At 46.6% G+C, this 14607-nt stretch overlaps 2 protein-coding genes across 2 annotated transcripts; both read left to right on the top strand.

Moving 5' to 3' along the window:
- Positions 1-234: 234 nt before the first annotated feature.
- On the top strand, positions 235-1688 carry PPBP (pro-platelet basic protein). The gene is made up of 3 exons (XM_012745316.3): positions 235-468; positions 748-871; positions 1010-1688. Exons 1-3 carry the CDS (start codon positions 348-350, stop codon positions 1110-1112), a joined length of 348 nt encoding a protein of 115 aa, XP_012600770.2. The 5' UTR covers positions 235-347; the 3' UTR covers positions 1113-1688.
- Positions 1689-6666: 4978 nt separating this feature from the next.
- On the top strand, positions 6667-7729 carry LOC105860501 (platelet factor 4). Its single transcript, XM_012745306.3, has 3 exons — positions 6667-6936; positions 7258-7387; positions 7507-7729. Exons 1-3 carry the CDS (start codon positions 6828-6830, stop codon positions 7592-7594), a joined length of 327 nt encoding a protein of 108 aa, XP_012600760.2. The 5' UTR covers positions 6667-6827; the 3' UTR covers positions 7595-7729.
- The last annotated feature ends 6878 nt before the right edge of the window (positions 7730-14607 follow it).

Raw genomic sequence — 14607 nt, 5'->3', positions numbered from 1 at the left:
GACATATGTGTAGCATTCAGCCTAGTTCTTACTTAAGCAGAGCGCTTTACATGTATGTGTAAGGGAGACAGGAATGGAGAAAAGAGTAGGAATGTGAAGTGGTGCATAGATTGCAAGTGAGCAGGAATTTTGACCTACCTCGTCTTTATTTGGGTTCAGCACAGCTTGCAGATCACCAATGCCCTCCCCTCCCCTTCCCTGCCTCTTCCTGCTTACTGGCCTCAAGGGACTGCATATAAGTGACATCTGGAGGGCATGAGAAGCCACTTAGCTGCAGACGTCCGGCAGCCACTCACCCTGCGCCCAGGTCTCCTGGCTCTGGAAACAGCTCCGGCTCGGCCTCCACCATGGGCCTCCGCCCCAGCGCCCGCGCCTCCTGTGCCAGGGCCAGGCCCGCGCGCGTCCTGCAGCTGCTGCTGCTGCTGTCACTGCTCCTGACCACCGTGGTTCCCACCTACGTCAGGGAAGGTAAGAGGACCCCGGGACGCTGGAGGGGGAGCCCTGCCCCTGCGGCTGCGGCTGCGGCTGCGTCCGTCCGCGGCGGCCTGTCTGGGGGCGGCGTGGCGCCCGGCTGGGCCGCCCCGTGCCCGGCACGTCCCGCCCGCGTGCGGCCCGGGCTCCACAGAGCCTCGCAGACCGTACTCGCAGTGGCCTCACGGGGTCCGTCACCTCCCCTTGCAAATAAGGGAGGCGCGGAAATAACCATGACCGTGGCGGAGTCACGTTTGTGCCTTGGGGAATCTGCAGACGTTCAGCTGTACCTTGAACTGCGCTGCACGTGTGTGAAGACGATCTCTGAAATTCATCCCAAGAACATCCAGAATTTGGAGATTATCAAGCCAGGCGCCCACTGCAACAAAGTGGAAGTGATGTAAGTCCCCGCTTCTGTGTTATGGCCTCCGTAGGGCCGCCCCCGCCGCCCCCACACCTCCCCACACCCCCGCTGTTCCCCGACTCACCTGTCCTGGGGCTCGGGCCGGGCACGCAGCTATCCCGCTCTCTGTTGCAGAGCCACGCTGAAGGGTGGAAGGAAAGTCTGCCTGAACCCGGAAGCCCCAATGGTCAAGAAAATAGTCCAGAAAATGTTGAAAGATGATGGATCAGCTGCTTGACCTGTTCGCTCTCTGTGAAATCTTTTCACCTTCCAGGAGGTGCAGGAATTTGAAGCTTTGACTTTCTGGACTTCTTAATTTATCCAGGATACCTATTCTCACCATATTAAAGTTTGGGTGTGTTTTCCATTCTGTGTTAAAAATCACATTTTATTCTGAGAAGGCTGAGTGAAAGATGACTGAAAGAAGGTGAAAATAAGCAAACCTAGTTTCAACAGCTAATATATGGGTTACTGCCTAATTCTTGGATAAAGCTTGTACAGTGCTTTGCAATTTCTTTATCTGAAAATTCCTTTCCAAATATATTGATGTTAAATTTCTTGCTCTACTTTGCTGTTAGACTAGACATGCCCATGATAAGTAATAGATTTTATAATCGTCAGTGACACTAGGAATCACACAGATCCCAGAATAGAATAATTGCTAAATAGATGTTTGTTGTCGTATTTAGGGACTTCATAGAGTTCTTCAAGGTCTTTGTCCTTGTATGTCTTGCTTCAAAGCATTCTCTGAAAGGTTTTTCTAATGTTAATTTTAGCCTTCAAACTCTAAAAATAATAAAGTTGTAGAATGTGAGTCTTGTCAGTCGTGGTTATTTCCTTTAAAGTGAATATATTTAATACTAGCAGAGCAAAAATATATATAATGAAAAAGCATTAATATATTCCATTAAGAAAGACGCCAGTATTTTCTGCAATAATAAAGAAAGAACAGCTTGTTTTTAAATGTTTTACTTCACATGTTTGTATATATTTGCCATTATTTAATATCTGCATGGTTACAATTTTAATATTAGACTTGACCTTACAAATAAGTATTATAGAGAGGTAAAGCTTTAGTAGACTGCTAAATTTTTTTATTCAACACATTTTCATTCATTTCCTAACTACTACAATGTATAGCCACATTATTCTTATAGAAGTATTAATATGAAATCAAAATTTGCTTTTGATTTGCTGTAATATGTTATTAATTGTAACAGAACTATTGTGATAAAAGCATTAATTCTCCTCTCTCCGTTTTTTTTTTTTTTTTTGCACTTTGGTTTTTCACGATATGGCCAACAGTAGTCATGATCTCTGCCATTCTTAATGTAGTACAGTAATAGCTCAAACTCATCAATCACATTTAATATAACAGGCACATTAAGGGTTTTGCTTACAGGAATTAAGCGATTTGTCACAAGACAGCTATGCTCTAGTTAAAAGCACATCCTCTGAATTCAGAATAGCTAGGTAATCTGGCTTCACCATTTGCCACCTATATGACTTTGGTCAGGTTGCTTAATCTCTTTGGGGATCTTAGTTTTGTCCTGTCTAAAATGAGGATAATATATTGCCTGCCTCGTAGAGTTGACATGAAGATTAAAACAGTTAACACATTCAAGGTGTTTAAAATCATGCATGTCATGCTATGACTCATATATAAATGTGAGTAATTATTTGTTATTATTATTATTAGCATTCCTCGTATTACAGACAAGAAAAGCAAAATTTAAAGAGAATAAAAACTTGCCACTGAGTAGGTGAGGCTGGGGATTTGAGACTGTTCTCAACCACTACACCACACTGCTTTCTGTGATCCCTCATTCTCTATTGAAGAACTTACTATATATATATATAGTGTTACTGACGCACAAATAGCGTGCTGTGTAGACCATACTGGCTATAGGAGAGGAAGTGAGTTCACCCCTCCCTCCCAAGCATGGGCTCTGGGCAGCACCTGTGTACTGAGCACGCAGCTCACACATTCTGCATTATTAAGCCTCCTTTTATTATCTCCTCACCTCCACAGGCTCAGTGACTTAGAATGTTTTCTCTATAAAATAAACACACGTGTTAAGTAATAGTTAATCGAAAATATTCACACATAAACGTGTCATAAAGCAATAAGTAAGGACTGTGATCATTTTCATTATTTTTTTCTCCAGTAATTCAAAATAGCTCTGGCATCTTGCTCGTGTCCACAGTGGTTCCCCTGCAACCCGACAGGGCCGGACCCGAGACGCGACCCAGGGTCTGTGCTGTGCTCACATGTGATGAGGTGCAGGTGTCTTCTATTTGTGTGTGTGTGTGTGTGCGTGCGTACTGGGTCACTCTGCTGAGACACAGAGAAAGGGTAATTTAATTACCACGCACTATGGCTTCAATTGCTTTATGCTGCAAATTCTGAAGTCTAGGGATAAAGTTGTACGTATTCTTTTTTTTTTTTTTAAGACAGAGTCTCACTCTGTTGCCTGTGGCATCAGCCTAGCTCACAGCAACCTCAAACTCCTGGGCTCAAGTGATCCTACTGCCTCAGCCTCTGAGTAGCTGGGACTACAGGCATGCGCCACCATGCCCGGATAATTTTTCTATATATTTTTAGTTGGCCAATTAATTTCTTTCTATTTATAGTAGAGCTGGGGTCTCGCTCTTGCTCAGGCTGGTGTCGAACTCCCGACCTTGAGCGATCCACCCACCTCGGCCTCCAGAGTGTTGGGATGACAGGCGTGAGCCACTGAGCCTGGCCAAAGTTGCACATATTCAAAACCATCTCTCTTATGCATTTGCTCTGTTGCAAACCCAGACAGAGCCTCAAGTTTCAGTTCCACAAACGACTATAATTACAATACATTTTGTGACAGCCATAGTGTTAGATACCATATGTTCAAAGCTACAGTTGTGCCTTTCTTCACAACCGAGCTCCATTTTGAGAACTATACCCTTAGGCAAGTTCAGTGTTGCTCACACGCCACAGTGAACTCACTGGGCGCTGTCGCCCGCGCCACACCTGGGCCGGTGGAGCTAGCCCGCGCGCCCGGGCCGCACACCTGTCCAGCGTGCCTGTGCTCAGTGCCGTCGGCGATTGTAACACAACGGCAAGTATTTGTGTATCGGAACATAGAAAAGGTTCAGTAAAAATATAATAATAAAAGATGAAAAACAGCACACCCGCATAGGGCACTTACCATGAAGGGAGCTTGCAGGACTAGAGTGGGCGGCGAGTGCGGGGGAAGGCCTCAGACGCTACCGTGCGTTGCGTGCACTTTGTACACTCTGTGCACTCACGCTACACTACGTTTATAAAAAAATTCGTTCTTCAATAGTAAATTAACCTCAGCTTATTGTACCTTTTTTACTTTATAAACTTTCAATTTTTTTCAACTCTTTGCCTCTTTTGTTATGACACTTATCTCAAAACATAAACACATTGTATAGGTGTAAAAAATATTTTCTTTATATCCTTATTCTAGAAGTTTTTTAGTATTTTCAATTTTCAATTTTTTTTTTTTACATTTTAAGCATTTTTGTTCAAATCTAAGACATAAAGACACCTAGGCCGACACAGGGTCAGGACCAGCAGCGTCACTGGCTTCACCTCCACGTCCTGCCCCAGCGGGCGGGCTCCAGGGCAGTGACATGGATGGACCAGTCATCTCCAGGGATAACGATGCCTCCTTCTGGAATGCTTCCGGGGCACCTGCTTGAGGCTGTTTTACAGTTAACTTCTTTTTTAAAACAAGTGGCAGAAGAAGTACACTCTAAAAATAATGATACAATTTATGGCATAGTAAATACATAACCCAGTAATATAGTTTTTTATTATCATCATCAAGTATTATATACTATACATAATTGTACATGGAATTCTTTTATACAAACGGCAGCACAGCAGGTTTGCTTGCTCACCACTGGTAACACCTTGGGTGCTGGGACTTTATTATGGCGAAAATGTCGCTAGGCAATAGGAATTTTTCAGCTCCATTATGATCTTAATGGGAGCGCCATGATATGCGCAGCACATCATTGACCTAAATGTCCCTACGTGGCACGACTGTACACAAGTCACAACAAATGGCCCTCGAAGAGGTCACTATCCAGCGGGAGAGGCAGACAAGTAGGTAAATAACTCTAACCACGTGTGACTCAAGTTCATGTAGAGTTGTGCTGCAACTGGATGAAGGAACAGACACGTGAACACATGGAAGCCTCCTCCTCACCATTTTCAGTACATTATCTTCACTAGCGAAGCTGCTTTTTATGGAGTCCAGTCCCTACTGGTGTGCTCAAGCAGTGACAAACTTTATGACCTCTAATTTCATAGAGTTTTCAATCTAGGGAAAGGAACCATTTCAAACATTTTTAAACACATACACACATATCTGTGAGTATAATTCGTGTGTGTGTGTGTGTGTGTTTGTATCATACATAAGAAACAGGAAAAGCAGAAGGTGGTACAAGATAGAAAACCAAGGGAACATAATTAGATACAGTTGTCAAGGAAGGCCCCTCCCAGGAAAGGATATTCAACCGGCACCAGAAATAGGAACAGGACTGAGCCAGCTGAAAAGGCGTGTGCGTGTGGTGGGATAGCAGGAGAAAGAACATTCCAGGCCCAATAATTAAACTGCTAGTCCTGCAGAAGTCTGGGCCTGCTGAGCATGAGGACATCAGCCAGTTCCGGGCAGAGGGCCTGACTCCCTCCTCCACCGTTAGCCGGCGTGGCAGAGAGCCTCGGGTTTGGGCTGGGGGGGCCTGCCCTGATCAGCAACCAAACGACGTGTTTGTCTTTCAGCTTCACAGTGGCAGTGTCATAGCCAGTAGGGTTTACGCAAGGTGTGATGATTGCCAACTGAAGACTTTCCCCAGTACCCCACACACACGACGACTTGCAATGTAGTCGGCATTGGCAAGTTTTGACAGTCTCCATGGAGACTGGAAGAAAAGAAAAGAAAAGAAAAGAAAAGAAAAGAAAAGAAAAGAAAAGAAAAGAAAAGAAAAGAAAAGAAAAGAAAAGAAAAGAAAAGAAAAGAAAAAGTCCTTCTTTTTCCAGGAAGGAAAGACAGCCCCTATTGCTCTCCCCGCCTTCCTGCGCGGGAGTCCACCGCCGCCCCCACGCGGACACTCAGCAGGCGCCCTGCGTCCCGCCGGAGAGGACGGGCTCCCGCGGGCGGTGCGGCCCTCCCGGCAGCAGGAGGCCGCGGAGGGCGCAGCAGCTCTGGGAGACGGGGCTCCGGGACACAGGCCCTGCGACCTCTCCGTGCCTCTCTCCTGGGCTGTTATCCAGGAGGACCCAATGGAGGGACGCCCAGGCATACGGAGTACGCACCCAAATGCCAAATGTGACTGCTCTAAGAGTAGCGGGGACAGAGGACCTTGCCTCCTACAGTCTGCCGGAGGATTGCCGGGGGAGCCGGGTGGGCACCATGCGAGAGACCGGGAAAGACTCCAGCCATTGCCTAGAGAGCGAATCCAGCATTTCAGTAAAAGGCAGTTCTGGGTAATGCCCTTGGGAGTTGGGAAGGAGACAGTCTGGGTCCCGAAGGGTATCTGCAGTGCGAGTTGCACGACCACAGGGAACTCCGCCATCGCACATCAGCGAGACACGTGCAGCGTGGGAGACTCAAGTGCCGCTCCCACCCCACAGTGTGCACGTATGCAAGTTTCTTTCCGTTGGAGGTGCAGATTTTCCACCAGCTCCCAGCCAAGGAAGCTGACCACAGCCTTTTGCTGAGCTTTTTTAGTTGTTCACTTTCTAATCTTGGCTGTCCAGAGCGCAGCTCTCCACAGCGGGGTCTTAGCTTCCAGAAGGCACTTCCTTACCGTCCACCCCAGGCTTCCGGCAGGGGAGGACAGGGGAGATTAAAGGCTCCTGGCGAGGTCCTGCCGCCACTGGCCTTCGGAGCTCCACCTCCCCTGCGCACTGGATCCTGCTGCGTGCGACCTCCAGGCCATGAGCTTCCCCGCGGGCGCAGGCGTCGCCCCCCGGGCCGGCCCCCGGCCGCTGCTCCTGGGGCTGCTGCTCCTGACAGCTGCCGTGGCCACCAGCACGGGCGCCAGCGGTGAGAGCAGAAGCAAGGAGGGAAGGGGCCTGGATGGGAGCTGCAGGGAGGGCACCCCGGGAAGGCCCTGGGCTGGGAGGAGTCCTCAGCGCTAAGGACGCCCCGCGCTTCATTGCGTGCTTGCTACGCGTGCCGGCCAGTGCTGCGTGCTCACTTTCCCAACAAGCCCTACACCTTCTTTCTAAGGGAGGTGTGATTTGTGGCTCAGGAAAGGGGGACCTAAGCTCGTGCAAACGGTCGCCAAGGTCCCTCTGGCCACTTACGGAATCACCACACCCTCCCCTACTCCTGTCTGTCTGCCCACCTCCCCTCCACCCTCAGCCGACCCTGCAGAAGGAGCTGGAGACCTGCAGTGCCTGTGTGTGAAGACCGTCTCCGGGGTCCCTCCCAGGCTCGTCACCAGCCTGGAGGTGATCAAGGCGGGACCCCACTGCCCCACTGCGCAACTGATGTGAGTCCTTGCACGGCTGCGGTCAGGCCCACCCTGTGCCTGCTCTGCCACCCTCCCTGCCTAAGCCCATCCTCACACCCAAGGACCGACAGTCTCACCTCTTCTCTTTTCCCCGGCAGAGCCACGCTGAAGCATGGACAGAAAATTTGCCTGGACCAGCAGGCCTCCCGGTATAAGAAAATAATTAAGAAACTTTTGGAGATTTAGCTATTAGCTACCTAAATCTGTACCTTTGCTATATAATGCGTTCCAGTTCCTTTTTACTTTCTATCGAACTGAAAGAGTTTTCTGCTGTTCGCTGTATTCTCCTAATCTTGAATAAACAAAATAAATTAAGCTGTGTTCTAGTCAAAATATCTCTTAATGATAGATAGAACAAAAGATAGTGCTGACACTTCGCCATTTCATAGAAGAATAAATTTTCAGACTTTTAAGCAAAAAACATTTTGAAGGAAGGGCTGGTTTGATAAAGACTGGTTTTGCTTGGTGTCATATGTTGGCTGATACATATTGGTATATTTACATGATTGTCTTACCTCATACCTACATATTTGCTTTAATGTTATAATTAGCTTTGCCAATAAATATAAATAGCACTAAAGCACTGCAAAACTGCTTTTAAAAAATAGTAAATAAATCAGACTCTGCATTAGTCCCCATGGATTCCTTAACATTGGAGATATTAAGACTGCGGAAACCAGGAGAGGTGCCAGGTGGTGTTTTCATTCATCCATTAGGAAGACACTGCTATATACTTTGGGGAGAAAGAAAAGCTGTTGCGGTATGGGTATATCAGTTACCTATTGCTTCTGTAACAAATTGCCACGAACTCAGTGGCTTAAACAAAACAAATTTATTAACTTACAATTCTAGAGGTCACAAGGCCAAAATAAGGCTGGAATCAAGATGTCCTTAGAACTGTGCTCCTTCTGAAGGCTCTAGAAAAGACTGTATATCCTTGCCTTTCCCAGCTTCTGGAGGCCGATTGTACTAAATAGATCAGACATGCAAAACACGTGGCATAGTTCCTCGTACAAAGTCTGTGCTCAAAAATTAGCAAATATTAATTACATTACTGCTCTCAACATTGCTCTCACTGCAGCATCACACTCAGTTTGGAGTGTTGAAGAAGGCATTTAACAGAGAAATTTTTAGTGATAAGCAGCAGACAAGGTTGCAATAGCAATAAACTTCTTCAAATCAAATGAACTTTGGTGCAGAAAATATTGGAAATGAGGTGTGAGTGGTATAGTATTTTTTTGCCCATTTCCCATGTACTGTCTGCTCAAAAAAACGTGCTTAGTTGTATTCAACAATTAGTAGATGTCGCTCAAAGGGGCAAAGGCCAAAATAAATTTCACAAAGTCAACCAGTGATGGAATGCTGGTGGCTCGTAAATTCTTGTTTCGGTTTACCTTGGTCTAACACTATTCTGAGAACACTTTGGAGTTGCTTCCTTTATCAGCAAGGGCATTGGGAGAGGGCTTTCCTGCTGGGAAAAGCCTAAGTCACAGAGCAACTCGCTGCATATTCACAGAGTAATGAAGACTAAATGCACTTGAACTCCAGCCCCCACCCTGCCGCCCTACTGGTTGGAGGCAGTCACCAGAAATTGTCCACAAAGGAGGCATTCGCTGCACAGTCCCGGCTCCTATCAATAAAGCAAAACTACCAGAGCATATGCTGCTCTTGGAAGTGGTTCTGTATTTTTGTAATTTTTGCTTCTTCTCCATATAAGGCCTTTGTCGTAAAAAGAGAATTTCCTCTGTAATGCATAGAACATTGAAGATGTAGTTGCTATTAAAGACATAACCGTATTTTCATTATAAAATACAATGTATATTTATTATAGATAAGAGAAAATGTAGAGGAAATAAAGAGAAAAATATTTTTTTATAAATTCATAACGTCACCATTCAAAAATGTCTTTTTTCTTTTTCAAAATATTAGTTATTTGATGTGGTCATAAGGTGAATTGCTCATTTTCGATAAAATGCTATTTATTTGCACATAATCCTAAAGAAAACACTTAGTATTTGCTTAATTGCTTTGCAACTGGTTAGGGAACATTCCTGTCTCAATTTTACAGATAGGAAACCAAGTCACAGAGTAATAGAAAAAGTTTTCCTTGGCCAGAGAATGAATCGCTACCCAATATGATTTGGCATTCACTTATACATATGTAAGTCCTGTGTATGTTTATATGCATTGCATGTGTAGGTATGTATGTATGTGTGTATGCATGCATATATGTATCTATTATCATATATACCCATAAACACACACACAAAAAAACAAATTCACAATATAACACACTTGTTTTTTACTGTGTGGCCTGATATTTGATACTATCCTACCCTGTTATTTTCCACTTTTTCAGAGATGTTGGCCACAATCCTATAAAGTTTTCTCTTAACCCACTGATGAATCATGACATGTACTTTACGAACACCCCTCTAGTTCTTTCTTATTCTAGTTTATTAATAAGAGTCAAGCTTCGACACTCCACATCGGAGCCCACGCTCTAGACAAGACACCAGGAGAGCGGCAGAGCCAGGGTGCTGGGGACCAGCTCATAGTCACACCCTTTGCCCGTGGGCTTCCTTCCGTCTCAGTGGCCACCGCTGACCTGGGTCGCAGTCTCTGGGAGCTCCATGAGGAATGGCTTTGAAGGGAGATGTCACAGCAAATGGGACGTTGTCTGACTCGCTGAGATTCTGGGTCCTTTTCAGCTGCAGGTTCCTTCCATCCACCGCCCACCCTGCTTCAGCCAGGTACATCCTGCTTCAGCTTCTAAGTTTCAGGGTAGAAAATGCATCGTATCCTAGGGGGCTTGTAAAAAAGCAAACACACTGACATTCAGTACACTTAGCTGTTTTATACTCATTTCTTCTTCCCATATGGCTTTTCCCCCGTACTCCTATAGACACTAGCTTTTTTATCCTAATGGGCTTTTGAGTATGCCAGGCTTGGTTTTTATCTCAACTATGACTCTATGACCCTCAGCCCCCTCAGCTTCCTCACCTGCAAACCAAGAGCGATAACGTCCACCTCATGGGCCTCCTGAGAGGAGTAAATCACACGTACTAATATAATAGGGCTCAGCCGGTGTTCTGACACAGAGTCAGAATCTAGTAAACAAATGTTACTTTCCTTCCCTTTACTTGGAGTTTTACTCTCAGAGCAGATAACTTTCCAACACCCATGGCCACAGTTCTTGAGCTAGCAAGCAACTCATTAAGAACACAGCCCCAAACCCAGAACTTCCCCTACATAGAACCACAACCCAAAGCTTGGGTGCAGACAGCTAGTTATGGAAAACATTTAACATGATAGACACTAGTAAGTGTTTTCCACTTGCTGTGACAACTAGAAGAAAACCAAATGACCAAACCCTAGTGTTTTTCAACAACCACATCTATGGTATAAGATATTAAAATACACAGAACATCTGGTGATTGGAAGCCTGTCTTAACTGTCTTTCTGGGAAAGACAAAAAATTACATTACTTTGGATGTAAACCTACCAAGCAATTATTTCTTTATTGTGAAAGACACAGTGTGGGCATGATAGCATTACCTAGTTTGCAATAAGAGGCAATAAAACTTGAAAGCGGAGCAGTCGTCGAACAGAACTGGAACAATCAGCTCTTACTTACTCATTATGTTGGAGAGTGTCTTCCTTGTCCAGTAATTTTAAAGATGACTAATAGGGACTACTAGCAAATAAGGAATAAAACACATTATACATACCCCTAGAAGAACAGCTATTAAACTACATTATGATTATTCATTTTTTTCTTTCTGGTTTTCTACTTTAAATCAGGGAATAGTTGGGGATATTTTTTCCAAGGTGCCCCACTGGGAGCATTTCTTGCACACCTCATCCACTTAGGAGAACCACAATTGGACGTAGACAGTCACATCTTGAATGTATTATCCAAGAGTGAACACAGGAGCTCAAGAGAAAAGCAAAGGAAACCCCAGATTCTGGTAAGGAGAGGGGAAAACAGGCAGCCCTTGTGGCCAGGACTGGCCCAAAGCAGGGAGTGAATCCCCAGTATGGGAGCTGGTGAGTGGGTGGCTTTTGGCGGCCACTTTCCCACTGGGGAATGCTCCAGGCCAGGCCACAGGAGAGTCCAGTGATCCTCCCGGTCCTGAGTCTAACGTAGACTGGGACACTGCGAGAGGGAATGACGCCAGGGAGCATACTATGTGCTCGCTCAGACCCAGGTGGCTACAGAAGATGCCATTCTTGATCCTCGCTCTTGCTAAAACCGTGCGTGGTCCTGGAAACTGGCGGGAACTTAGAGACTTGGGCTACCAGTTGTGAACGCCGGGCCTTCGAGGGGCTGGGGCTCCCCCAGCCGGACCTGAGAAAGGAGTGTGGTGTGCACGTCATCCACTGGAACCGAAACCTGGCTTTGCTCCTGCCCTCGCCCCCGCTCTGTTCCAGACTGGGCAGCTCAGGCCCGCTGGCCCGAAGGCATCCCCGGGGGCCGTGTGTGTCCCGGGACTTGCTGGCAGACCCTGGCCTCACAGCTCTCTGGGGACTTCAGTGCAGCCTCGTTTCTCTGGCTGTCCGGGTAGGACACCCCTCCTCTTACTCTCTGATAGAGTTCGCCTCTTGTTTTGAAGCGTTTGTCTCATCGGGCTTCACTGGGTCCACTGAGAGATTTGATTCAGGCACTGAGTGGTCAAAATAGGCAAAAAAAAAAAAAAGTAAGGAATCGTCGGAATCCGCCAAAGACAGTTTCCCAACATCCTGACCTCAGTGCACTTTGGTTATGAAACAGTGGCCAGAAACTTTACTCATGCATCATTTCGACAAAGAAATGCTGAGCGCTGAGTGTGAGCGGCTCTTACTGGAGCCTGGTGGATGCAAAGAGAAAAGAGACGCGGTAGCTTTCCTTGCGGTACAAACCCAGCGTGGGAGTCTGTGACCAGCGCCCTGTCACGTGATCTGCATCTAGGGACCGAGGCAACAACCTTGGAAAGAATTATGGGCTTTGATGAGCGTGACGTTTGAAATGGTCCCTAAGTGATAAGAAGGGACCCCGGTGGTTGGACCATAGCTACCTCCCTGCTTGATCTCTCGGCATACTCTGCCCCGACATTAAACTCCTCATTAAAGAAATAAACTGCCGGGTTTTGTTCTCCGGTCACGCCACGCTTTGCCCAGCTTCCATGCCTTTGCTCGTGTGACCCTCTTTTTCTGGAGTGTGTCCCGACCCACTCACCTGAGGTGGCAGCCTCCTCCAGAGCATGTCCCGCGGGAGCCCTCACCCTCCGAGAAGAGGCTGTCGCCTTGAGCGCCTGTGATGCTTCGGACACGCTGAGTGTCGTGGGCGTCCACACAACTCGTGTCATTTTGTCCTACTCCGTGGACTGTGGGTAGGACATAGCATTGGTGGCAGAATTTGTCTTTTCCTTCTTTGAAACCCAATTTAGAGCCTAATATAGCTCCTACCTTATAAATGGTAGGTAAATGGTGAATGGATGAATGGACAGAGGCTAATTTAAATGGTCTGAAAGAAAGAAAGAAAAGAAAGAAAGAAAGAAAGAAAGAAAGAAAGAAAGAAAGAAAGAAAGAAGGAAAGAAAATCTGTACCCTTAGTACTGCAAAGTCCACAATTAAATCGGAGGCAGCCGGAGATCCCAGTTGTCCAAACGACGTGCTCAGAAACTTGTCCCCCTTTATGTGTCACCTGTGCTTTCCTCCCAGCGACTTCGTTCTCAGCAGGTTGTTCTCCAGCGCTGCAAAACCCAAGGCCCTCATTTTACCAGCTTATCCGCCCCAGGGGAATAAAGAACCTGTTTTTCAATTGTTCCAGCAAAAACTCTAGAGAATGTTTCTGATTTGGCTACACTGAGGTCACTTGCCCACCTCTGAATCCATCAGCCCTGGTGGGGGGTGGTGACGGGAAGGAACTGAGGAATGAGTCATTCTATCTCGTTCCCATGGACTGAGGGCAGCAGTCAGGGGGTGTGACCACAGAGAGATGCCCCGGGGCTGTGGGGGTAGGGGGCCAGGAACTCGGTGCCATGTTCATGCCTCTTTACTCTTCTCCCCTCAGAGCCAGGCTGCTCCAGAAGGGATGACCTTAGGGAAGCAGGAACAGTAGCTGGGAGGGACACGCAAGCCGGGAAAGAGCAGAGCTACGCTGCCCATTCGTGCCCGATAGTCAGCACGGTCACTTCTCGGTGTGGACGAGTCAGTGCCGCAGTCGAGGCTCCCCAGAAAAGCAGAGCCTGAGGCATGGGCCTGCCACGCGGGTCATTTATTAGGGGGAGTGTTCCCGGTGCATAGGACTGAAGAAATAGCAAAGCAGGGTGTAGGCAACTGAAGTTCAATCCTACTGGGGCCCCTCTGTGAAATAATGTAGAATTTCTGGCTGAAACATGAAGAAGTAGGAAATATTTAACTGGCTCCCATTCCACACAAGAAAGGGAGGTTGCATGGAATCAACAGAGAAACACTGGGCCAGAAGGTGACACACACCTGCTGCAGCTGAGGCAAGGAGCTGCCAGGTCACACCTGTAGGCAGCTGGCTGCTGTGGCAGTGACTGGGTTGAAACAGTGGCCTCGACAATATGAGCACCCTGGGTTCCACTGTCCGTTCTGAAAGGTTCCATGATGACTAGAGGACAGGTGGGATTCAACCACCAAAGCTTCCATTTGAAACGATTCTTTCATTTCTTTAAGGATTGTTGCTCACATAAGTTTAAAGACTGCATAGCAACCCTTGAGAAGTAATTGGCTTGGAGAAACAGTTGTTCAAACAAGAGAATGAACTGCTTTGTTGTACTAGGCTACAGCATTCCTGTGCTTCTACATTTGGAATTATGGTTTATGGAGATCTCTTGAATTCAAGTGGCACAGTAAGAAGAAAATAACTACAATTTTTTAAAAAAATTTTCTTTTTAACTTCATTTACAAAGACAAGAGTTTTTGATTAAGTCATTCCCAGGAGTCAAGATCTGCACAATCTGCAAATGTCATCTGCTCCTTGGCACACTCGCTCTCTTCATTCTCTTGGCAGCTCCTGCGGCTAGCTGGAGTTCCACTCTCTGGAGCTCTCTCGGGACGTTATGTTTGGGTTGGAACTGGAGACCATTGCGGCAACACTCGCTGTTTTTCCTCAGTTACAAGAACTAGATGAGAGATTCAACATGATTAATGCGGAAGGCCAACTATTTAATGCTATGAAACATGATGAA

This window comes from Microcebus murinus, chromosome 26 (assembly GCF_040939455.1).
Source record: "Microcebus murinus isolate Inina chromosome 26, M.murinus_Inina_mat1.0, whole genome shotgun sequence".
Taxonomy (NCBI): Eukaryota; Metazoa; Chordata; class Mammalia; order Primates; family Cheirogaleidae; genus Microcebus; species Microcebus murinus.
This window is presented reverse-complemented; position numbering and strand designations above follow the sequence as displayed.

Bases quoted from the DNA above. Each gene is read 5' to 3' on its own strand.
- PPBP (XM_012745316.3), top strand. From the start codon at position 348: ATGGGCCTCCGCCCCAGCGCCCGCGCCTCCTGTGCCAGGGCCAGGCCC. The intron at 469-747 runs GTAAGAGGACCC...GGGAATCTGCAG, and splicing joins TCCCACCTACGTCAGGGAAG to ACGTTCAGCTGTACCTTGAA. The intron at 872-1,009 runs GTAAGTCCCCGC...TCTCTGTTGCAG, and splicing joins TGCAACAAAGTGGAAGTGAT to AGCCACGCTGAAGGGTGGAA.
- LOC105860501 (XM_012745306.3), top strand. From the start codon at position 6,828: ATGAGCTTCCCCGCGGGCGCAGGCGTCGCCCCCCGGGCCGGCCCCCGG. The intron at 6,937-7,257 runs GTGAGAGCAGAA...CTCCACCCTCAG, and splicing joins CACCAGCACGGGCGCCAGCG to CCGACCCTGCAGAAGGAGCT. The intron at 7,388-7,506 runs GTGAGTCCTTGC...TTTCCCCGGCAG, and splicing joins TGCCCCACTGCGCAACTGAT to AGCCACGCTGAAGCATGGAC.